The sequence below is a fragment of the Callospermophilus lateralis genome, chromosome 9 (genome assembly GCF_048772815.1).
Source record: "Callospermophilus lateralis isolate mCalLat2 chromosome 9, mCalLat2.hap1, whole genome shotgun sequence".
Lineage (NCBI taxonomy): Eukaryota > Metazoa > Chordata > Mammalia > Rodentia > Sciuridae > Callospermophilus > Callospermophilus lateralis.
This window is the reverse complement of record NC_135313.1, coordinates 70,825,028-70,851,581: the sequence shown is the minus strand read 5'-3', so window position 1 is coordinate 70,851,581 and position 26,554 is coordinate 70,825,028. Positions and strand designations below refer to the sequence as shown.

Here is a 26,554-nt window from a genome sequence, read left to right as displayed (position 1 = left end):
GTGGTAGAGGAGGACACAAAGCTTGTATCTTAACCTTATCGGCTGCCTTCACTTCAACTTTTTTTATTTTCTAAAAATAGTTTTCCTCCTAATTCTAAATGTAATAGAGATTGATTCATCAAAAGATATTTTAAAAATACAGAAAAGTATAAAAAGAATTACTTAAAAATCAGCCTTATTATTAGTCTTTCTGTGCATATAAGCATGTTACACATTTTGGTTATTTTTCTTTTAAGCAAAATTGAGAATAAACTGTATATGCAGTACTTTGCTGCTTTTTTCATATGATATTATATCCTAAATGTCTACCTTTTAACATAAAATTCTTATATAAATTCATCTTTAATTCTGCACAATTTATCCCAGATATACATCTTGAGAGCCTTAAACAATCATATACACTTACAAAATAGGTGGGAAAATACCATAGAGGAAAATTTTAAATATGTACCATATTTATGCATATCCCTATTACTGGACTGTTGGGTTGTTTCTGGTTTTTTTACTGTTATAGATAACTGTGGCAAACATCCCTACATATAAAACTACTTTGATTTACCTCCAGCTAGATTTTTAGGAAGAAAATTATTTAAGTCATGGCATTATTGTTAAGGCTGTTGCTATGTATAATCAAGTTGCTCTCCTGAAAGATTGTATTAATTTTCCCCCTTCCAGGTATATGAGATTGATACTCTGGTAGTCTCCCATTAGTGTCATCAATCGTTAATTAGCTGGAATATGTAAAAGAATCCTACAGATTGCCCTTTTCTTTTCTGTTGGAGGGTTAGTGTTTGATTTATAGAGTCCTTTGTAGCTCAGGAAGAACAGCTATGTCTATCACACAGGGTTTAGTTGGAAAAACAGAACCCATGCTAAGTAGTTCAACATGGGAATTTGATCCAGAGGACTTATAACTGGACAGTGTGGGCTGGAAGTTCTGAGAGATTTACAGGGTGATAAGGCAGCCAAGAAATTAATGATGCCCAGGAACCTCCACCATCCCCACAGCTTAGGCAAAAGGACAAATGGTTTTGTCATTCCTGAAGTAGCAGCAGAGTTAGAGGTGGGGTGGGACAGGGGTAGTTGTCCAACATTAGCCAGAACTAGGAAAGAGATACAGTGCCAGCCAGAAAGGCTACCTAAAGTGGATCTGGAGAAGCATCTGGCTTCTCCATGAAGCATTCCTTCTACCCACAGCAATCTGTGCACTAGCTCGGCTGAGCTGGAGAGGTCAGTTGTAGGTTTTTAACTACCAAAAGCTAGGCAGGCACTGTGTATAATTATGTGTTGGTTTATAGTACAGAGAAAATGAGCTTTGATTATGAAGACATGTGATAGGGGCTGAAATATCTGGGGCCTTGACATCCTTTCTACCCAATTGTTGACTAAGCTGCAGTCATTTGACCAATATCTTCAGGATTTTTGTCATAGTAAAGTAGCAATTACACTATTATGTGCATAGTATATTCTTTAAATTACAAATAACATTTTTTGTTTTTTTTTTTTTTACTTTTCATTACTATAGTAGTCTGCAGTCTGCTTACTAATCTATTAAATATATAGAAAATATATTTATTATATAAGCTTTAAATATATTTCAAATTAAATAGGTAGCAATTAAGTGCTATACACCTGTCCTGACGTAGTTGTGTCTGCAGTTGACCCCTGGTAATTGCATATGTTGTTATTGTTCTCAGGACACAATCTCCACACTTAGGAGATACATTTTCTTTCTTTTCTTTTGAGGGCAGGGGAGAGAGTACTATCTTCCAAACAGAGCAATCACAACTGGTCTTTCCTGATATTTTAACTGAATTGTTAGTTATGTGTTTTCTTACATTTGTCTGCTTTTCAACCATAGATACTTAATGGCATCTAAATTGTAACCATGACAATAAGCTATAGTTACAAGGGAGAAAAAGTGAAAATTGATTTTATGAATAAAAGAGTAAATCTGATTTCTTTCACCTTTCTTTTTCTAGTAGATATAAATGCACTTGACAAGTTAGTGATTGGGATAAAATCACAGTTTTACTGCTACTTCTTACTGTAAAGCTTATTGTTTTGTGCATGCAGAGATAGAAAATGTTCTATGAAAATCATCTTTGTATAAAATGAGGCAGTCCTACTCAGAATGAGCAGGGGTGGTTTAAATGGGAAAAAGAATTAAATATTTAAAAGGTCTTCAGTTTACTCTGATTTGGCTAGCTTTTGACAAAAGCCATGTCTTTATTCATTTTCTTGGTTTCCTGTGTAAGAAAGGACTACACAAAAGGAATTAGGATTGAAGATTTGTTATTGTTCTCATTTTTCTTTATATTTTGGACATTTGCTTGCAGACAGTTTCACTGCCTTTTCTTCTCCCATTTTTAAGGTTTTACAAATTTGATTTGAAAAGCTTAAGCTTTTAAAAGCCTTACAGCAAGAAGGCGAATTGTTAGCAAGGTGCTGGTTTGGTGCCTCCTGCCCCAGAGAGATCACTGCCTACTCAGGTGTCTTCGAGATGTTATATTCTGTTGAATGGTGAAAACTGAGCCCAGCTGCTGAATTTTGTTTTTAAAAAGCTAGCTTACTGCAGCAGCAATTTGTGAGGAAGAACTTAGAATGCCTTAGGCAGAGAAGATTTCCATTTCTTTATAATTCACTTCAGGAGAGTCTAGCTTGCTTGTTTTTTTGTGGATAGTGGTTGGTTTTAACTTGTGCTAGAGAAGTTAGGCTGTTTGAAAATAAAAATCCAAAGTTTTTAAATAGTTCCTAAAAAGTGAAGAAGACCTGCCAGCTCTACCAGACATTTTTACTTTCTTGGGTCTTGTATTACTTTCCTAGAAGTAATAAAATTGTTTTGATGCATTTGTGCCGGATCATTATCTTGCCTTGTGCCTTCTCTCTCTTCCTTATTCTGCATTTTCTAGCTTACTTGTGTCACATATTTGCTTTCTAAAACATAAATGTACATCTTATTTTCTTTCATGAGGAGAAAAGTTGATTGTTTTGTGTCTCAGCTTTGTCTTTTCCTTAGCCTCTCATATCTAATAGATTCATGTATTCTGCTGGAACAGGAGTTCAGAGGGAATGTCCTCTTGTGCTCCAGTCTGTTTCTGTTTTATTGCTGTGTCATTTTTCATTGTTCACTTCTTCATATCTCTTAACATGTTATATATTTGTATCATATCATATTCTTTCAAAGTTCGAGGCATCTTTTAAGAAAATACATAAAGAAATAGAAAATAAACATCATAATCCTTGAAAATGTATACTAGAATAACAGGTAAAGGACTGAGGGAAGCAGGAATGCAGATGCATGCATATAAAATCCTCTATGGTAGAAAATACTATGTGAAATGTCTTTCATGAAAAAAAAAAAAAAAGCTGGATTTAACACTCTCAAGAAGAAAAAACCCCACCAATTTAGTCATAAAAATAGCTATAACAGTGTATGCTAACCATCAGAAAGAAGCTATACGTTGACGCCAAAGATTGGAGTCCTTTTTTGAAAAATGATCATTGGTAGTTACTTAAGTCCTCCAGCCACATCCTGTGAAGTGAAATTTGCTACAAGTCACAATTTCACAGTTTTTCTGTTCCAAGAGAAAAAAAAAAAAAAATACTAGCATCTGGGAGGTTGCCAATTTCAGAACTTTTCTGTGAAGTGCAAGGGAGGGAAATCAGCTTTAGAATCACCCCTCCTCTTCCAGAGATTAGACCAGGAGCATCCCACATTGCAGAGCTGGCTGGAAGGCACTGGTGTGTTCCCACCAGCAGCAGGTCCAACCCATTGTTTTTAACACTGACATGGTCCCTAGAAGAAAAAAGTGCTCAAGAAATTGATGAATGTTAAATGATGAGGCATTGGTGTTCATAGGCAAGAAATTCAAGAGGCCAAAAAAGATTGGAGTCCCTAATAGTAAGCAACAAGTTAGCAGAGAGGATGATGAAAGTGGGGGAGTTTTCTGCTTGGCCTAGAAGGCATTAGAGATTAATAGATCATCCTGGATGAAAAGGCAAGAAAACATGAGTTTTCATGTTTAACAATAAATATGGAAAGAAAGACAATTGTAGTAAAATAGATATTTTAAACTAATTATTTAACCTTTAGAGTGTGACAGTCATTTATTGTGTGACATGTATTGAAATGTCATGATTTTAACATGCTGTTCATTTAAATCATTACCATGCGGTTTACGTTGACATTAGTAGTTAATGTATACTGCTAAATTTAAGAATACAGCAGTAGGTTTTGCATTTTGTTTGTGTATTTAAATTTTGTTTCTGAAATGTACACAAGTTTCTGCCACCAGGGTGAGCTTAAAAACACAAACACAAGTAGTAAAGATAAAAGATAAATGAGAGACTAGACCTAAGTCAATTTATCTTTCTTTTTTCCTTCATCTGGAGCAAGTAATTTGCAACACAAAAAATCATCAGCATGTCATGAGATAAGACATGAACTTAAATGGGAACACTTTATGCCTCAGTAGAAATAAATGTACTGAGTTTATAAAAGAAATACAATAGGAAGTTGTGTTGTATTGTATATTACAACACAAGAGCTATTAGATCAGCAACCATATATAAAGGACTACTGTGACACTATTTTATTGAAGATCTGAGATTTTATGATTTATTATGGCTAAAAACTGTACATGTGATAAAATTTTATCAAATATTCCCTCCTGTTTCTCTTCTAAATACCAGGAGGACAAGAATTTCTTCTAAAACTTGGAGTCCCAAGTTTTTCAAATGGCCCTTATTTTTTGTGGGCCTGTTATAGTCACATAAGTTGGTGGTCTTCGTGCCACACACATGGAACCAAAGATCCAGACTGCTACCATTAAGGTTGTTCTTACCTTTTAGTATTTTATGATGAAAGTAAGATACTCTTGTTTGGTTGTTTGTTTGTTTTTAACTTAAAAGCCTAGAAGCAACTGAAGTAAATGGTAAAAATTTGCTTCATTCTTATACCTTCCCCTACCATGACCATGCCCTCCACTTCTAGAAACACGCACACACACACACACACACTCAATGTATAAGAGAAGTCTTGAATAAAATACAAACTGTGAATACACGTGTATATGCATGTGCATGTGTGTGTAAATATGCGCACACATTTGGTTTTGCTTTGCTTTAACGTAAATGAGCATGCATTACACATTTTTCTGTGACTTAAGTTTTTTTCCCTTAACAGGATTGTAAAACTGTGTTTCTATGTGAGTATATAAAGATGTGCTTCCTCCTTTTTAATGGCTGAGTACTATCCATTATTTTGAAATTTTATATATAAACATTATAAGTAGATATTTTAGGTTTTTCTCCAAGTTTTCCCTTTGACATACAATGGTAAAGATTTTTTCTGCATATCTGAGTGTTTCTGTCAAGTAGATGCTTCTAAGTACATACAACTGCTGGGCAACAGTATGTGTGCGTGCATGTATGTGTATGTGTTTTCAATGGACCTTTATTTTATTTATTTATATGTGGTGTTGAGAATTGAACCCCGTTCCTCAGACATGCTAGGCAAGTGCTCTACCAGTGAGCTATAGCCCCAGCTCAGTGTCTGTATTTTTATGTTGGTAGTCAGTTTGCCCATCAAAAATGCTTAATGATCTATACCCCTACTGATACAAACTATTATTCCAATTTGTGCTTTCTATGTTACCAGAGTACAAAAATATAAATCTTTCTGGAATGGTGGTATACACATATAATCCCAGCTACTCAAGAGGCTAAGGCTAGAGGATCACAAGTTCAAGGACAACCTTTGCACCTTGGCCAGACTCTGTCTCAAAATAAAAAATGAAGAAGGACTGGGGGTATAGCTCAGTGATAGAAGTCTGTGAGTTCAATATCTCTCTCTCTCTCTCTCTCTCTCTCTCTCTCTCTCACACACACACACACACACACACACACATACACACACAGAATATAAGTCTTGATAAATACTTGAAGTTTTAATGTTATTAAACTTTTAAAAAATCAGTTGTTTCAAATTTCCCTATATCATTAGGTTTGTGGATAGATAAAACAGAATAAAATAATTTAAAGAAATCATTATTAAATATTCATTAAATTTTAACATTCCATGAAAACTTCAGCATAACCCAGACCACTCTGTTATTTGATCAGTTCTTATGAAGACTAGAAATCAACCATATCTTAGAATTCAATAAAATTTGTCATAATGTTTCTTTAATTTTTTTTAATTCTGGCTCAGAAGAATCAAATATATTTTTCTTCAATAAAAAAAGCAGTAGCCACTAGGCATGGTGCACACATGCCTGTAATCCCAGTGGCTCAGGAGGCTGAGGCAGGAGAATTGTGAGTTCAAAGCCAGCCTCAGCAAAAGCGAGGCAGTGAGCAACTCATTGAGACCCTGTCTCTAAATAAAATACAAAATAGAACTAGGGATGTGGCTCAATGGTCAAGTGCCCCTGAGTTCAGTCCCCAGTGCCCCCCAAAATAGCAATAGTCACTATCAAAACAAGCAGAAATCAAACTTCTTAATCATCATCATTGGAGGTAATTAGAGCACAACATCTCACTATCTTACTCCAGAGGTTCCCAAACTTTTTGGTACCTTAAAACCTTAGAGTTGCCAGTGAAGTTGTTTTCTTTTGGAGAGAGAGGGTCTAAGGAGGTGCTTGTGGCAATACCAGGAATTGAACCCAGGGGCACTTTATCACCAAACCACACCCCCAGCCCTCTTTTTTTTAATTATTATTATTTTGAGGCACAGTCTGACTAAGTTGCTAAGAGTCTCCCTAAATTGCTGTAACTTCTTTTGAACTTGAGGTTCTCCTGCCTCAACCCCCTAAGTCACTGGGATTACAGGCATGTGCCACCACCCCAGCACTAGATTTAACCCTTGATTCCCAGGCCTCACCCTACCCCATTAAATTCAAGCATTTAGAGTGAAAACCAGGCAAAGATAGTCTTTAAGTAGACCCCCAGGATTAGGATGCAAATTTTGGAAACTACTGTCTTATCCTAAAAACTAGTAATTTTAAAAAAAAATTTAAGTTTACCTTATCTGTCCTGGATAGATTGATGTTATGCCCCATAACCAAATAACTGTATCTATCACTAACCATGCCATAAAAACTCTTGCTGATAAATATAGAAAGAATAATAAAATTAGAAAAACTCACCAATTATCAAGTCTTAGTGAGGTAATCACTTTAAGCAAAGACCATAGGTGAATGCTAAACCCTGTAGGTTCTGAGCCCTAGCTGCACATTAGAATTGCCTCCTGAATTCTTTTAAATCCCAATATTCTGGCTACAATTTAAATTGATTGAAGTGGACTCTTTGGGTGTGGGACTCAGGCAGCAAAAGGTTTTAAATTAAATTTCATCCTTCAACCCAGCTGATTGCAATGTGCAGCTAAAGTTGAGAACCACTGCATTAAAAGAAGGGGTGACAGTGAAACTGACAGTAGAAGGATCACACTGCCCTTACCTGAACTAGCTGATTTATCTTGGCAACCCTGAAAGTTTTGATATCATATGGTATGAAGTAGGAGCACTAGCCATACGGTGTTCTGACCAAAAGGTTTGACCTGGAAGATTTTAGCTCTTTCTGCTTAAAGAGATACTGAAGCTAGAGGAATATGTACATGCACCATGAAAAAAAGATTAGACAACTTCCAAATATGAAGGAGCTTACAAGTTTATTGCTGTGGTTCCCTCAGTGAGTCAAGAATATGAAAATGAAGGAGCAGCAACCCCTGTCTAGATTAAGGGATGTAAGTAACCATTGTACTCAAAAACAATCAGAGAACCTTATTTCAGCCTGACTGATGCAAGCCAACTAAACACATATTTCTGAGACATCAGAAAAATTTGAATATGAAGTCATTATATAGTGTTATGAAATAATTAAGGTTTTACAATATCCTTATTTTATAGAGGCATATATGGAAATATTTACAGTTGAAATGAACTCATATGATGGGTCTGTCTTAAAATTCTGTAACAGAAGAAAGGAAAAAGATAAATGGAGCATAAAAATTGTGGCATGATATTGATAAGTATTAAACCTGGGGTGGTTTGTACATTTTTTATTTTATTTGTATATATATTTACATATATATTTTGTGTGTGTGTGTTTGAAAACTTTAATTTTAAACAACTTAAGTGTAAATTTTTTAATAAACACTTAAAACATTAAAGTGGAATATCAGATGACAAGCTAAAGCCAGCCAAATTTTGACCACATTCTGAAGGGTTATTCCTGACAAAATAGTAAAAAAAAAAATCAGCTATGAAATGGATGACATGAGTTTCTGAGCCAGTAGATACTATTTGTGTTTCCATATACTTAGGTTTTTGTTAAGTGAACTTTTATCAAGCAAAATTACTTGTACAGTCAGCTCTTGCATCTACAAATTCAGTCAACTGAAGATGGAAAATATTTTAACATCATATTGTTGTTGATACTACTGTGTATTTAGGCCTACAGTGGCTGCATCTGTATTGACTGTGTATAGACTTTTTTTCTTGCTGTCATTCCCTAAACAATACTGTATAACAGTGATTTACATAATATTTATATTGTATTAGGTATTATAAGTTATCTAGAGATGACTTAAAGTATATAAGAGTATTATATAGTTACAAATGCTGCATCTTTTTATATAAAGGACTTGAGTATCCATAGATTTTTCATATTTGGGGCAGTCCTAGAACCAGCGCCCCATGGTTACTAAATACAAAAGAACAACTGAATAGGATTAGAGGTCAGCCTTTCTAGTTCAAAATTACAAATTCATCACTATGATTGTGCATGGGCCACATCCAAGAATATTAGCATTTTGCTTTAGCAAACATGTATCTGAGTAATCCTGAGCCAATTGTGCAATATGTGAACATATCACAAAAGTATAAAATGGAGTGAGAGAACACTTTGTATGAAAATGAGAAGTCGAGTTTTAGTCTTTAACATTCTATGTTTGACACAGAGGTGTTAAATAAATATTTAAATTTTTTCATGCTTTGAGAGCTATGGGAAGAAATGTTATATTAACTATTTAAAATACAATATAAACTGTCAAGTCTGAAAACTCTTCTTTTTCCTTCACCACTTCCTCAACACACTGAGCCTTAATTGTTCAGTTTACTTTGGGAAACGGGAATGTCTACCATCTATATTTCAGACATCATTCTTATGCCACAGTTAGTTTAACTTTATCTTCTTAAAGTTTACCTAAAAGATAACCAAGAGATAAATATAGAAAAGTTCTTTATCTTTTGCTATTTCAAAAGGACCAATTTTTTAATAGTGTTTATCACCCCTTACAGGTTCATGTGGAGTATTTTTTTGCATGGAGATGGAGAGGGGTTTTTTGTTTGTTTTGCCTTTCAACAAAAGAATATAGTATCTTATAGTTCTCATTTTCAGATATTCTCATATCTGTATTTGGTAACATTTTTTTCCCCAAAAGGTATAAAATGTATCTTTAAAAAATAAAATATTCTGGAGTGGCTTTAGAGAACTTAATTGTATTTTCCATAGGCTACTGACTTTTCAGATTATAGTGAATCTTTTATTTAGTCTCTTTTCCAACTTTTGATGTGGAAAACACAAGCCCTGTGGCCATTTATGAACAATACCTGTTAAACTTGGTTTTAGACAATTTACACATCTGGTCTATTTCTTTTTATCTTTATATTTCTTAATTCATTGCTTTTTCTTTTATAGATATAAAGTATAAATTTTCTATAGTATATGTGACATGTATTTAGACTAAAAATACTTACTAAATACTCATTTTGATAACATGACTACCTGTAGAAATTCCTATTCCGGTTTCTTTTTTCTGGAGTTATTATTGATGGTTTTGTATTCTTGAATAGAATTTAGAAATATATTTATGAATAAGACCTCTTTCTGGTGATATACAAAACTAAAATACATTTCAGGTTTTATTATAGAAATCAAAGCACTGCTTTATCAGTTTACTTAAACCAGAACATTGAATCCAGGCAGACAATCTTTTAACAGTGAATTTCCAGAGCATACTAGCTGATTTTTAAAGTGAACCAGAAAATACTTCATTAATGGTTTCTATTTCCCAAACTTCATTAATGATTTCTATTTCCCAAGCCTTGAGTGAAGTTTTAGAGCCATTATTAATATTTAAAAGATAATATACATAAAACTTCACTCAAAGTGGATCAAGGACCCAGGAATTAAACCAAAGACCCTATGCCTAATAGAAGAAAAAGTAGACCCAAACCTTCACATGTCATAGTAGGCCCTGACTTCCTTAATAAGGCTTCTATAGTGCAAAAGTTAAAATCAAGGATCAATAAATGGGATGGATTCAAACTAAAAAGCTTCTTGTCGACAAAAGAAACAATCAGTGAGATAAATAGAGAGCCTACAGAATGGGAGCAAACTTTTACCACACATACATCAGATAGAGCACTAATCTCTAGGATATATAAAGAACTCAAAAATCTTAACATCAAAAAAAAACAAATAACCCAATCAATAAATGGGCCAAAGAACTGAACAGACACTTTTCAGAAGATGATATACAATCAATTAACAAATATGAAAAAATGTCCAACATCTCTAGCTTTTAGAGAAATGCAAATCAAAACTACTCTAAGATTTCATCTCACTCCAGTCAGAATGACAGCTATTAAGAATACAAACAATAATAGAATACAAACAATAATAAGTATTGGTGAGGATGTGGGGGGAAAAGGCATACTCATACATAGCTGGTGGGCTGCAAATTGGCACTGCCCATATGGAAAGCAGTGTGGAGATTCCTTGGAAAACTGGGAATGGAACCTCCATTTGCCCTAGCTATCCCACTCCTCGGTCTATACCCAAAGGACTTAAAAACAGCACCCTACAGGGACACAGCCACATCAATATTTATAGCAGCACAATTCACGATAGCTAAATTCTGGAATCAACCTAGATACCCTTCAGTAGATGACTAGATAAGGAAAATGTGATATATATATCACATTTTATTATATATTCCATTGTGTTCATATATATGTATATTTTTGAACACAATGGAATATACTCAGCATTAAAAGAGAATAAAATCATGGCATTTGCAGGTAGCAAATGGATGGAGTTGGAGAAGATAATGCTAAGTGAAGTAAGCCAATCCCAAAAAACCAAATGCCGAATGTTTTCTCTGATATAAATATACTGATTCATAATGGGGGTGGGGGGCGGAGCATGGGAGGAATGGAGGAACTTTAGATAGGGCAAGGGAAAAGGAGGGGCCATGGGGGTAGGAAAGACAGTGGAATGAGATGGACATCATTACCCTAAGTACATGTATTTCAGACACAAATAGTATGACTCTACTTTGTGTACAACCAGAGACATGAAAATTAGAATGAATTAAAAAATATATAAATATTCATAAGACCCAAGAACCTAGATATACTCAAGAGAATCAAACTAGAAATAGTTTCAAGAAACATGGTTTTCTGCCCTTTCTCTCTAGCCTTTACTTCCATTAAAATTCAATTCTTAGATATCATATGTATATAGTAGTTTATAATCTGAGTCAACCAACTCTTAAGTATCTGTAATGTTCCTAAAATATCAGTCAGCATCCATTTTTTCCTGTGAACCAAAGAACTTTTGGTGCTTTATATTTCTATTACCATATTTACATTTTCACTCTGAAACAATGGTTTCCAATGACCTCATTCCCTCTGATAATTAGTTTGTCAGCTGTAGAAATACATCTTATGTTTCACAGAAGGTGCTGAAGAGGAAAAATCTTTGCACTGCCATATCCCAGATCCTCTTCCAGAATTAAGCCCACAGCTCTCCTTCTTACTGATAGGAGGCACCGGCATATTTCTGCACCTCTGTGCACAATGGACTCCCTCAGTCAAAACAGGAAGTTCTCATGAATTGTTGTCTCTGGGTATGATCACCTAACCTAAACTCACAGCCCAGAGAGTTGAAAGAAACTGTCAGAGTATCATATGCCTTAACATTATATGACACACTATCTCAAGATTCCTACTAGAACCCACATTTCACCGTCTTTACATAAGAGCAAATATCCACACTCCATAGTAACTCACAAATAAGGAGAAACCAGGGTGAAGTTATAGCATGCTGGACTGTGAAAGACTAGTTACCAGGTTGTATACGCTAAAAATCTCCTAACTGATCTCTAGGTTCCTGTTTCCATGGTGATTTTACACAGTGCAGACCTTTCTCTTGATACAGTATAAACAGCAAGACACACAGATTAACAAAGCAGAGCCATTTTAATAACTTCAGATTCTTTACTCAGGACTTTTTGCTAATCATGTTTTATATACTTTGGATATTTGTGGATGTACGTCACAAAAACACATAAGATAATCCACATTACATTTCATTTTTTACTGTGATCTTATTGAGGTGCATAATGGACCAGATTTTCATAGCACTACAGCATTATTATTCCTTACTTGCTCATATTTTTCTTAGATATAACCTACTTTTCCTTATTAATCATCTTTTAAAATAATATTAGAGCATTCAGATAAAATATAACAGGCAAGAATGACCCTGGTTCCACAGTCTCCCATCTTAGACACAGATGGGTATTTCATTCCACCTTAAAGCATGTTCAAGTTCTATATTTTTAAATATACATTTTCTTGGTAGATACTAATCAATGTTTGAAAATCCCCCACAATATATTTTTGATGTCCTCAAAAACATGTTTGTGATGTTTTTTAAAGTAACATGTGTTCTTCAGTACATAGATTAAAGAAGCAGCATTCACATCCTATTTGACATTTTTACTTATTAAAATTATCTCTCAGTTTCTTGTCCCAATCGTGTTAAATCACAGTGTGTCAGCTATTTAATTATAGGTTCCAGCATTAGTCGTGAAATGGTTAATCACATTCTATATGTCTATGTGTTCTCTGGTATTTTTGGCTAGTGTTTTCTTCATTCCACATAACAGATGTTTTTAAAAACGTTCACTTTTAAGTAGAATCACATGAGTAAGACATAATGGGTAAATGTGACCCTTGCCATTCTACAATCAGGAATATTTTATACAGAAATTAGGAAATGAGTCCTCTCTTTATCTAAGATATGTGGTTCTATGGACATACATTTATACATATTTATGTATAAAATTTATGAATTACAGGTTATCAGAGAAATAAAGTAAATAATAGTAAAACTTTTGAAAGCCATTTAACTTTTTTTAATTATTTAGAAGACATTTCAGGATCTTTTTGTCTCTGTAGATATTCATTATTGTTTGGACTTCACTGTGCAAGTAGAAAAGTGACTCGGCCTATAGAAATTGGTTGATTTATACTTCATTTTAAATAAATCTCTTTTGTCACATTTTTACAACTCTAACTTATACATTTACTTTTAACATTGGACATAAAACCTATACTGCATTCTCTAAACCCAGTCATTTAAAACTTCACGTTAGATTCTGGGTACATAAGCATTTAGTATTTTAGTGTTCTAGATACCATCTCAGTGTTTGTTTAAATACTCTGTTTCTTGGGGCATATTATTTTCAAATATATGAAAGAGAGTCAGGTGATAACATTTGGAAGTAACATGTCTATATATTTTTAGGTTAATGTTTGTTTCATTTTTGTAATTTTGGAAATACTAATACTGTTTAAGTTTTACAATTATGGTTACCAGTGTAGAATAACAAATTTTGTAAGTTGTGTTTGCTGAAAGCGTATTTATTTTATGAAGCTTCTCATAAAAAAAAAAAAGTTTGAATGAACACAATTACTTGTAACAATCGTGTTTGGTGTCTGAGAAAATGTTTCATTGGTTGAAAAGACATAGTTGCTCGGGTATAATTTTTTAGGGTGTATATTCTCTTTTCCTGTTTAATACCTCTGAATAGTTGTGGGTTCTTTTTTTTTTTAGGGCAGCCTTTTGGTTTCCATGGTGATAATTTTTCAGATCCTGACACTGCATTCCACCTGGCATTTCCAAGCCAAACCCCTTGATGAGTTGATGTCACAGGTTTTATCTTGCATTAAAACTAAAATTGAGCACTGTTTGAATATCTTTTTGTTTTAAAGACAGTGCATTTTCCCGTGTTTGTGAAGTTTTAAGGCTGTCACGGTCTATCTATAATTTGTTGCTAATTCATATTGCTATTCCTGTGTTCCCTTCCTGGGTGAAATAAAGGTAAACTGCTCTGCTGCATAGACCTAATGCTGTCAGCTCCTCTACAGTTATCCCAGGCTTTCCAATTCCCTGTGACTCTTCTAGCATAGTATACTCTATGTCTTTTACCTATTCTTTAACAAAACTCCTTTAGGAATTGCTGTGTAAGAATGTTTAGAACTCTGAAAACTTATACGATTTACAAATGAAGCAGATCACTTTCCAGTAATAGACTGACAGTGACTCAGATCATGTTTCAGCGTGTACCAGGGAAACCACATACAGTCTATAATCTTCATTGAAATTCCAGTCTTGAGAATTCATAACCATCACAGAACTCTTCCACCTAGTAGAATACTGTCAAATTATGTATCAGGAGACAGGTCTTTAAGGACATGTACTGAAAATGTCAGCACATCTTTCCAGAGGCTGAGAAACAAAACCTACTTGAGCTTGAATATGACTTCAAGTTAAAGATTTAGAATGCAGTGGGATTTCCCAGTTCTCCCTTAAACCTCACATTCACCTTCCAAACTCGCTTGCAACGTCTACAAATTTTACTTTGCTTACATAGCAAATATACAATAAGGTAAAGCTACAGCACAGTACTAAGCATGAATCAGTAAGCAATAAAGGGAAGCTGCTATTTACTGGGAATATGTTTCTTCAACAAATATTTACTGAGCACCTGCTGAGTTCAATGTACTGAGGTTACAACAGTAAACAAACCAGAGAAAAGCCTCTGCCCTCCTTAAGTTTATATTCCAGTGGAGAAGGATGATAAGTGCTATGCCCAAAGGAAAAGCTGGCTTCCTGTGGTAAATGGATGCTGTTTGGATATTAATTCCTATTGGATTTTTTTCCTATATCCCTTTCCCTCAAGTGCACATGTATCCACATATGTGCATGCACATATGCACACTTTTTTCTCATAACTGCATTCCTTGAGCCTAGTTTATAACAGGACCCTAGGAAAGAAGGAAGAAAAGCCAGGGAGAAAGACTAATAAAGATATTGAAATCCTTAGGATTGTTGTATGTTGAACTAAGAGTAGAATATGGACTTAGTTAACATCTTTGAAGTAAGAGTGAAGCAGTATTCCTGGGGGGGGGGGGGATCTGTTAACACCATAAAGGTTGAATTTGAGGAAAGACTTTATTCATGGGAAAATATTTTTTTTAGATCCTGGAGAAAAGAGGATATTTGAGTTGATTTGGGAAAGGGCAGCATGATCTACAACATCTAAGTTTATAGCATAAAAATCTTGAGTTAGAATGGGGAAGGGGATAGACTGAGTTTAAGTGGTTTGTTGTTCTTGTTGTTGTTTTTCCCAAGTTCAATATGAGAAATGGTAAAGTTGAAAATAAAATGAGATAATGGAAGAGATGGGTTTGGTTAAGGGAAAACAGTGATAAGATTAGACTTGTCTTTATTCATCTAGGAAAGACCAGTGGAATAAATTCGATGTGTAAGAAGTTAAAGTTTCTGTTATTTGCAACTCTGAAAACTTTATAAAATTCCGTTGCTTGTAAATAACATGAAATATAAAAGTCTATCCTACCTTCAGAGATTTCTTCACCAAGCCCCATAAAGTGATCACTCTAAAAGGATTTATTTTGAAAGTTTGGGTGCAGTGGCCCATGCCTGCAATTCCATCTACTCAGGATGCTAAAGCAGGAGGATCACAAGTTTAAGGCCACACTGGGCAACTTAGGAGACCCTGTCTCAAAATAAAATGAAAGTTCTGGGGATGTGGTTCCATGGTAAAGCACTTGCTTAAACCCTGAGTTTAATCCCCAGTACAATAAAGGGAGCAGGGGAAGTTATAGAGAACCTTTTTCAAAAATACTTGGTCATCGTTCTCATTCTCTCTTAATCTTCTTGGAGGAAGACATCTGAGAGATGTGGTTTCTAAGAGGGAACAAAGATCACTTTGCACATTTTGATTTAACACAGTGCAAAGGTGAATTTGGGACTTGTAATAAGACAAACATTTATGAAATTCAACAAAATATTATCATAAGGGGCTGGGAATGTGGCTCAAGCGGTAGCGCACTCGCCTGGCATGCGTGCAGCCCGGGTTCGATCCTCAGCACCACATACAAAAAAAAAAAAAAACAAAGATGTTGTGTCTGCTGAAAAACTAAAAAATAAATATTAAAATTCTCTCTCTCTCTCTCTCTCTCTCTCTCTCTCTCTCTCAAAAAAAAATATTATCATAAGCTCGTTATGTGGAACATTCATGTAGATAAGAATTAAAATGACTGAGCTATTTAAGGTAAAAAAACATTTATGTAATAACAAATTATAAAATGCTGTTGACAAATATCTGAACCTTTTAAAACAAGTTCTTATATAATAATTATTATTACAGTTAGCTGATTAAACTTATCTACTTACAGATGTGCCAAATACTGGTGTAGGCAAACCTAGAGTTTCTGACACTGTCCACCCCAACAACTATCTCATCAGGACAGAGCCAGAACAAGGGACCCTCTACTCACCAGAACAGACATCTCTCCATGAAAGTGAGGGTCTGTTGTATTATCTTTTAAGTATTAGATTTGCTTTCAATATTTTCTTTTTGAAAATGAACATCAGAACTGTATAATAAAGGTATTTTCTTCTGGTTTCATTTCTGTAGGATCCTTGGGTAACTCAAGAAGTTCAACACAAATGAATTCTTATTCTGACAGTGGATACCAGGAAGCAGGGAGTTTCCACAACAACCAGAACTTGAGCAAGGCAGATAATAGACAGCAGCATTCATTCATAGGATCAAACAATAACCATTTGGTGAGGAATTCAAGAGCTGAAGGACAAACATTGGTTCAGGTAAGCCAAGCATATCAAGAGCCTTATAAATAAGTACCCTCCTAGTTGAATACCTTTTACAGCTTTCCCTTACTAAAAGTAATGCTGATACATGCAATTTTTAATTTATAGAATGGATAAAGTAGCAAAATCATTTTATACTATTTGAGTTACAGTGTTAAGGAATTTTTAAACTTAAAAATCTAAAAGTGTGTTTATTCCAGTTAATTAGCTCCTATTAATGAATTCTAATACATTCATAGGCAAGAGAGAGTGATTCTTCTATATATAAGAAGTTTGGCTTGAGGAGTCCAGAGGGACCGTTAAAAGAACTGGATGGAATGTTGTAGTTTGCAACATGTAGTTTGCACACGTTTTAACTTTCCAGTTTTTCCCTAATTTAAAATTCTATCTTTATTGCCTTTATTTACCAAACTCCACATATTACCTCCTCTCCAAAGCTATTACCATTCCAAAATTGTGAACTCACACACATTAGAGGTCTTAGAGCGGGTGTTTCAGCAGACCAGTTGCTTATGGCACCTAGAGACAAAGTACACATCCGCTTATAACATCCAAGGGTGTACAAAGTCCTTATCTCATCCTGCTTCTTTTCTTATTGTTACAATGAAATGTGGATGGGGTTGACAGCAACTGGACTTTAGCAATCACTCAGGAGATAACCAAGCAGCCTGGACCTGGGTTTATCATCTGGAGCCCTATTTTCATTTCTCAGTCTGCTTTTCTTCTTCCCACGCCTGTTCCCCTCAGCCATTTCTTCAGTCCAACTACAATTTTTCTTCATTGTTATGCAGCAGCAGGAAAGGTATCTGATGCCCTTTGTGTTTATAGGAGTCTACAGATTAATAGTAAAATGATCCATGGCAGAAATGTTCATTTTCCATTTTGGTCTTTTCCAGCTGAATAGGCCAAGATCCAACAGAGACTTTGATCATTCTTCCCACTGGAATAGATAGGAGGGTGCCTTTATTGCATCCCTTTAAGTCTATCAGCTAAAGCCAAGCACTCATAGATCAGAGGAGGTAAAAAGAAAATAGAAGCTACTCTTGAGCTAAAGGAATAAACAAATGTGGCTAGAGCACCTGTGTAGCCAAGCTGTTCTTTGAAGTAAATTCACAGAGGAGAGCACTGTGCCTAGACTCAATCCAAACATTCATTTATTCCTTGTCAAAAGAACACATTAGTGTTATTAGCAGGGCCAACCCATAATGACTAACCATTTATAAACACTCCTCTAGCTACATTTAGAATGATGTCTTCAAAAAATTCTTTCTGTTTTACAAAAATGCATAACCTTGGCCAAACTTTGATTCACAGGGAATTAAGTAAGTATATTTCTTCAGTGATTCTTCATACTCATGAGTTATTCATGGCACTTAGAACAAAATGTCCTATGTGTTGTGAAAAATGCTTAGGCAAAAGGGTAAAAAACAATGTAAAGACAAAAACAAAAAGAATATTAAATGTCTTTATATTTCTTTTTACTAATTTTAGGATTCACATTAAATCACCAAAAAAAAAAAAAAAAAAAAAAAGACAAAGTAGAAGAAATGCACAGTGAAGAAAATTAAGATCTAAGATCTAGCTCTAAAGCATAAAGTGGAAAAGAAATTTGGGTGCCTAAAATAAATAGTGAATTCACATTCTGTAGTGAGCTGTGTGCATTTTTTCTGTAATGACAATGGACACAAAACCCTGGATAAACCCATTCTCTTTTCTCCCCCCTCTCATCAGCCATCAGTAGCCAATCGGGCCATGAGAAGAGTTAGTTCAGTTCCATCTAGAGCACAGTCTCCTTCTTATGTTATCAGCACAGGCGTGTCTCCGTCAAGGGGGTCACTGAGAACTTCTCTGGGTAGTGGATTTGGCTCTCCGTCAGTGACCGACTCCAGACCTCTGAACCCCAGTACATATTCCTCCACCACGTTACCTGCTCAGCGGGCAGCCTCTCCATACTCACAGAGACCCGCCTCCCCAACAGCTGTGCGGCGGATTGGGTCAGTCACTTCCCGACAGACCTCCAATCCCAACGGACCAGCCCCTCAATACCAAACTACCGCCAGAGTGGGGTCCCCGCTGACCCTGACGGATGCACAGACTCGAGTAGCTTCCCCATCCCAAGGCCAGGTGGGGTCATCGTCCCCCAAACGCTCAGGGATGACCGCAGTACCGCAGCATCTGGGACCTTCACTACAAAGGACTGTTCATGACATGGAGCAATTTGGACAACAGCAGTACGACATTTACGAGAGGATGGTTCCACCTCGACCAGACAGCCTGACGGGTGAGTAAGAGGGTAGCAGCATTACGTAAAGCCCAGGGAATCATTCCTGCAACTACCACTGATACAGAATGCTAATGTGAAAAAAAAAAAAAACCTCTTTGTTTTTATTTGATAATTTTTATACTATAAATTTCAGGTTAACTTGTGTTTCAGGCTCTAATCCTTAATGCATGAAATTATATACATTTATATCATCAGAAATCTTTTGCAAATGTGTACATTTTCCCCTTAAAATATTAAAGCTTAAAAATGTACTTATTTTGCATTTTAGAATTGGTTGGAACTATAAACTGTATATTGATATTTTTATGACAGATTTTTCACTAGCCAGATCTATAAATGAATGTTTGGATTGAGTCTAGGCACAGTGCTCTCCTCTGTTAAAATATTATCAGAATATCTGTTTAAATATTAAATTTTTCCCTTAGAAATGATGCTGTACAGTGTGGACTAGAATATGGATTTCACTCCCTGCTGCCCTGAATTGGGCAACTCAACAGGAAATGTACCGAGCTCTTATGAATTGTGTTAAAATGCTACTCCAGTTAAATCAGAAAGGCACAGGACCTTGATTTTATACCTGTACTCTTCAGGGTTTTTTTTTTTTTTTTTTTACAAAGAATTTCCCACATACTGTAAAATCTATTCTTTTTAATGCACTGAAATTTGTCTTTAGTGTTGTCAAATATATTTTAAAGTAATAAATACATAATGGTAAAAATGAAAAATAAACAGGAAAATATGAAATGAGAGGTGGCAGTCTCAATCTCCTCCTTCACCCTCACCCACCACATCAACCAGTTTATGTGTCTTTCAGGATGTTTACATACATAAATATGTGCATTACATATGAACATGAATACACATTGTGTTGTATTTTCTTTATACTGATGGGATTCTGTCATATATGTCTTTTATTCCTTGTTCTTTTTGCTTAACCCATTTATCCCATTGTCTCAGTTGTGGAATACCTTTTGAAAAAAAATTGAGCAGCAACTATACCACTTATGGTAAATTTGAAATAATTATTATTTTTAGGGGCCTGTTCTTTTGAGAAAAGAAATAGGTGAATGATTACAGCATTTGAGAAAAATATATATTTAAGTATATGAAAATATATACAAGCTCTATATTATGATTTCTAATCTATTGTAATGTACCTGAGTGGATTTCATTGAAATGTTTGTAGAATTGAAAACCTGGGACTTAATGGGTTGAGAGGTCTGAGAATTCTACCTCATTCTTTCTTGATAGATGCATAGAACTCCTTTCTTGTATATGTATAACTTAATCAGTTTCCTATTAATGGGCTTTTAGCTTCTTTGTCATTCTTAGTTGTTAGACATAATGCAACATACACTCTTCTTCCTGCATGTTTTGCATAGATACTAGGATAAGTATGGGTTCCATTTCTTGAGGTAGAATTGCTGCTTCAAAATGTTTTTACCTTGAGAGAGTGTTGAATTGCCTTCTGAGAAGGTTGCCTGAACATGTATTTTCATCTGTAATTTGAGTGTACCTGTTTCCCTACACCTTCACTAGCTCTGCATACTGTCCAGGATGTTCATCTTTACCAATCTGGTAGATAAAGAGGATGTTGTAAATGGCCTGTATTGGCTCTGACTGAAGCGGGATATTCCATGTGTTTGTCAGCCATTTTATTTCATCTTTTCTTAAAACCACAGGCTCAGAACAATCTCTTTTCTGTTTTTGTAATTTGTAAAAACTTTTTTATAGTTGACATAAATTGTCCCCTTGTAATATGCTTCTCAAATATTTTTTTCTATTTTTGCTGAGGCATTTTGGGGTTTGGAGGTTTTGTTGTTGTTGTTGTTTTTTATATACTTATAAGAATTTCTAATACTTTTTTTTTTACTTTTATTTCCTAATTCTTTACATGGTAAAATCAGTATCTTTTTTTCTTATACCATCTAAGAAATGTGAAGCCTTTTTGAGATTCTTTTAATTGAACAATTTGCATGAAGAATTTATATTGAACTTACATTTGAGCTCAGAGAAATTCCTAGTGGTACAACCACCTCTTTTCTATGCTACCACCAGAGGAGTGTGGTTAGCTTAGATGTTTTCCACAAAGAATGCCTCCGAAAAGAATGCAGCAAAAGCATGTAGTAATCATTTATAAAATTCTACCTCCCAAGGAGACCTTAAAAGATAAATAGTTCTGAGGACTTCCATATTCCCCCCATGTATGTGTAGAAGGGCCATGCTGAAAGCCCTGCTTATAGGAGAGTGATGCAGAGACCTGGGCAAGAAGCCAGCACATAAAGACATAAATACATTCTCCACATTTAACAATGGGGGGGTATCTTTAAAAGACCTATTTTCTGACATAAAGGTGAGATTAAACTCTAGACTTCAAGGAAAGAAAAAAATACACTAGATAGATAGAAAATATAAAAAGTGAAAAAAAATAAAATAACTATATGTGTATATATAGTTCACATTCTGTAGTGAACTCTTTGCATTTTTTCTGTAATCACAGTGGACACAAACCCCTGAGGAACCCATTCTCTTTTCTCCTCATTCTCATTACACTTCAACATATAAATTAGACCTAGCCCCTTACTCAGTTTTTCTAGAAATAACTATAGTCTTTTAAAGAAGCAAAGAGTTTTTTCAAGAGGTCCTACAGAAGTTTTGCTTCCTGCCACCTGCCTGTTCCTAATATAAATCCTAATTTGTGAATTGCTTTCTTATATTCTAATTTCAGAAAACGATGTGCCTGCCATTATATTTGCAACCATTCTTTATTTCAAAGAATTAATAGCCTGATAACTGATACACCTAAAGCAGTATTTTATAATAAATTCAGGGACTTGAATATTTGTTGATTCTAATTTAAATGATTATACAATACATATAAAAACTTACTTCCAAAAAAATTGACATATGCCCTAAAATACTCATTTGGGGATAATCATAGCATATTAAGAGTTTTAAGGAAAGAAAGAATGTTTCAAAATAAATTTATGTTTATTTCTGATATTTATATATAAAGGTTTGAAATCACATGGAATATGTACAATGTAATTGGTAAATTAATATGTATTAGTTGGATTCCAAATAGAAATAGTTGGTCGAGTAAATAATATTGTGGAGTATCAGTGTTTGCCATTATTTGGAAGGAGGGAGAAATAGGTTATTAAAAATTAATTTATAGAAATGTTTATGGAAAAGTATTTCTAAAACAAATTGTACAACATAATTCTATCTTAGTTTCAGTGAAACCAAGTTACAGTGGGCTTTCTACACATATTCATTTTACTTAATCTAATAAAGGGGCTATGTCATTTTTTAAATGCTCATCTACTGGTCTGTGTATGTTTTAAAGACATGAGCATGTAAACAAAAATAATCGTTGTTATTTAGAGTGATTTTAGTACCAAGAAAGTGCTACATCTCAGTATAATTTTGACTTGTTTCTCATTACAGCTTGTCACACATATTAATTTTATTAATAATGCTATAATAAGCAAATATTTGCTGGTAACTTTGTATACTTGTAAATGGTGAAGAGCTGATTTTGGCTGGGCGCAGTGGCATCTGTCTGTAATCCCAGTGACTCAAGAGGCTGGGCCTGGAGGATTGCAAGTTTCTAGGCCAGCCTCGGTGATTTAGGAAAGTCCTCAGTAACTTAGTGGGATCTGTCTCAAAATAAAAAGGTCTGGAATGTAGCTCAATGGTAGAACACTCCTATTTTCAATCACCAGTACCCCTTACCCCCCCAAAAAAAAATATTCATTTTGTTACTTTTCCTATGAAATCAGAGTAAATGTTCACAGTATTTTTCACATAACATGGATTCCTTTGAAGAATTCAGCCTGGTGTCCTTACAGAGTGAGTATACAGCATTCTGAGAAAGATGGGAAAGCTTTGTTCTTACTTCACATCGGAGTGTGCTGGTGGGAGCTCAGGGGCTGCTCAGCTGACCTGAACATCTGGTCCTCCTAGGCTTGCCTCTGCCCAAGTGTGAATGATGTTCATTCTTCACTAAATCAATAGTATTTGTAGAGCTGGGGATGGAACTTAGTGGTAGAGTGCTCACCTAGTAAGCAGGAGGCCCTGGGTTCAATTCCCAGCACTATCACCAAAAAAAAGTATTGATGGCTCTATGGAGTATTCCAGTCACCCATCATACTGATGGAATTGCCAAGGACTAGATACATTCACCCATCCACTTTATGTCACCATTAACAAAAACATTTCCTACACTTTTGTCTGAGATCCTCGTGGGCTTCATAAGGAAATAGAGCTTATTCGTTTCTAAAAAGAATGTAAAATGTGCCAGTGAAGAAAAAGCTAAAATCTTTGAAATTCAGACAGTTTTATAGCCTCGATTACTATGTCATCTCTAGAGGTATATCCGCTTCCATGACCTTCCCTGGCGGGCTAACCTTCCTGATGTTTTGAAGGGTCCAGTGGAGTCTAAGGCTTCTCATACACTGCTTGTCATTGGTCCTTGAGACATGGCCATGTCAGTGTGGGGGGTATATGACAACACTGCCCTGTGGCTCCCTACAGCCCCAGGGAAGTAGCTCTCTGCTGGGAGTGGATCACATTTCCCTTCAGGCTCTGTTTTCTCAGTTGTGAAATGAGAAGGTCTGGCTGGATAATATCCTAGTTATGAGATCTTTCAAAACTGTGATCTTCATTTTAGCAAGTCGGAACCAGGGCTAAAATCAACATTGTTTCATTTAATTTCTTCCCATGTCACATTGCTGTCCTGGGTAGGTAATAATCATTCACTTTAGAGACTCTAAGTATTTATTAACTTCCTTGCCACTCCTCACTAAGCAACATATAATTATCACTCATATTCAGGCCCATTTGCTTTTAATTGTGATTTGATTAACTAAGCTAACAGGATGAGAACGATTCTATCTTTTTATAATTAGTTACTATGTTAATTATTTGCCATCTTTTTTAAAGCAAATGTGTGCTAACTGACTTCAGATATGTTTGTAATGTTTATACTTTCTCTTGCTTATATTTGGGTTATAACCTTAGTTGGTATTCTAACTTAAGTAACAAACGTGCTCACTAATACTGAAAAATCACCAACTTTTGAGTATCATAATATAGAATACACTGATTTACTTGTTTACAAAAAGAATGTTTGTTTTTGAAATCTACCTTTTCATCATGAGTTCCTTATGTAAACATTAGTCATTAGCAGTTTTAATCAGAATACTTTAAATGACTTAAAACTACTGATTTTATACATTTTCTTTATACTAGAAAGAAGCTTAACAAGAATCTGTATGTGGGTTCCTTTAAAAACAACAGATTTTGGTTTGGTTTCAGTGGTTTTGTTAAAAAGGTAAAAAGATCCTTTTCAGTTCATAAGCATGATAATTAGGTATTCACACTTTTGAGTGAAATGTGCCTCCCTCTAAAGCTCGTCATGATGTCAGCACATTACCTATCTGATGTGAAGGAGAAAAAAAAAGAAAATGATAGCCAATAGTAAAATAATATTTCTAATAACAAATGTTTTTAGTTTACTGATAATACTCAAATCTTATATCGTAAAATTTCCAATATTTTCCTATAAAAGTCATCTGTGAATTAGTAGAGGTATATGTCAAAACAGTTCCTAAGCATCCACCGTTTTTACAGTAAGTACTTTATATAAACACTCTATTAGGTTACACATAGAGGTATGAGATTCAGTGTACCCTGCCTCCTAAGAGCCCATCTTGCATTTAGTAAGATGGAGCAGTCTACAGGGCTGGAAAAAAGGGTGTGAACCACTGTTGGGTCACTTAACGATGGGATGCATACTGAGAGATGTGTCTATCCATTTTGTCACTGTTTGAACATCATAGAATGTACTTACACAAATCAAGATAGCCACAAAGTCACTAGGAAGTATGATCTGTGGGAACACCATAGTATTTGGTCCATCATTGACCAAAACATCCTTATGCAGCATATGATTGCATATTTTTAAATGAATATTATATAATAATAAGAAGCATTCTTTATTTAATCACCATTATACAATAGATTACTGTTGGGGAGTGAATTTCACAGTATCAAACCATTTAATTTTTTTTTTTATTAGAAACATTGCCAAGAAAACTAGTATGTACACACATACACAAACCATACCTTGGCATCCCTCTTCTGTAAAACTTAAAGGTTTTGATGTTTAGACTTACCACTTGGTCATGTTGGTTAGGATTTTAATTAGAGCTTGGGTTCTTAACCTCATCATGATTTTCTTGGCTATTAATTGAGTTCATTATCCCACCTCTAGGCCTACGGAGTTCCTATGCTAGTCAGCACAGTCAGCTTGGGCAAGACCTTCGTTCTGCTGTGTCTCCTGACTTGCACATCACTCCTATTTATGAGGGGAGGACCTATTACAGCCCAGTGTACCGAAGCCCAAACCATGGAACCGTGGAGCTCCAAGGATCACAGACAGCGCTCTATCGCACAGGCTCAGGTGGCTTCCTTATTTCACTGGCCCAATAGTAGAAGGGTTTCACTGAGATTGGGATTCCAGTTAGAAGGAAAGCATGTTGCTCATTTGGTTGTCACATAAGTAATGAAACAGAAGTTTATTGCTTACCTTTGTATAGGTGATACATTTTTACCTTAGTATAATCTAATGAACATTGTGATTGTACTGTTAATTCAGGAATAAATTGTAAAGGTACAAATCTGATTCTCCTTGGATTAGAATCATGTTGGAAACAGAAAGGAAAGCCTTTGCTGAAATATTTCTTTGTCATTTTGTTGCCTGGAACAAGTATCGAGAATCCATACAGGACTGACTTGGTTGTCTTTGATTTAGCACGAATGGAGCCCAAGTGTATTTGGCATAACCCTTTTTCAGATGTTAGATTTCCTCTGAATACTTAAACATGAAATGTGAAAAAGATATCTCTTTTCATGGACTCCATCTGGGACAGGATGCATTAGAAGCACGTATAAAAACAGGGAGCTGGGGCATTGCACCCTCACATCCCAACCTTCATATTCATTCCACCCCATAGCAACTGATGAATCGGAAGCTATAGTTCGTGGTGGTGTGAGCTGCCAGATCATGCTACAGGGCTGGTTTGTGGAATCTTTAAAAAAAAAAAAAAGAATAAAAAGAAATCTTACAGGCTTAATAATATGCACGCACGCACACACACACACACACACAAAAATAAAAAGTAAAAACTCCAGCAGCAGTGATATCAAGGGCTTACCTCAAGACAACTACCTCCCAGAATTTCAAAACAAAGAAGACTGTATTTGAATTGG

General features: G+C 35.1%; 1 protein-coding gene and 1 non-coding gene across 10 annotated transcripts in view; both read left to right on the top strand.

Annotated features, from left to right (window-relative positions):
* The window catches only part of Pkp4 (plakophilin 4), a 243,578-nt gene that overhangs the window by 168,208 nt on the left and 48,816 nt on the right, over positions 1-26,554 (top strand). For 6 of the 9 annotated variants that reach the window (XM_076865746.2, XM_076865742.2, XM_076865743.2 and 3 more), the window contains 4 exons: positions 16,557-16,688; positions 16,799-16,989; positions 18,724-19,273; positions 25,557-25,745. In XM_076865746.2, the coding sequence (XP_076721861.1) occupies positions 16,557-16,688; positions 16,799-16,989; positions 18,724-19,273; positions 25,557-25,745 (1,062 nt within the window). The remainder of the gene's footprint in view (positions 1-16,556; positions 16,689-16,798; positions 16,990-18,723; positions 19,274-25,556; positions 25,746-26,554) is intronic. The other 3 variants (XM_076865751.2, XM_076865744.2, XM_076865747.2) reach the window with 2 other exon arrangements.
* Positions 24,623-24,726, top strand: LOC143407648 (small nucleolar RNA U13). The gene has a single exon (XR_013092395.2). It is a non-coding gene; the product is annotated as a small nucleolar RNA U13 (small nucleolar RNA).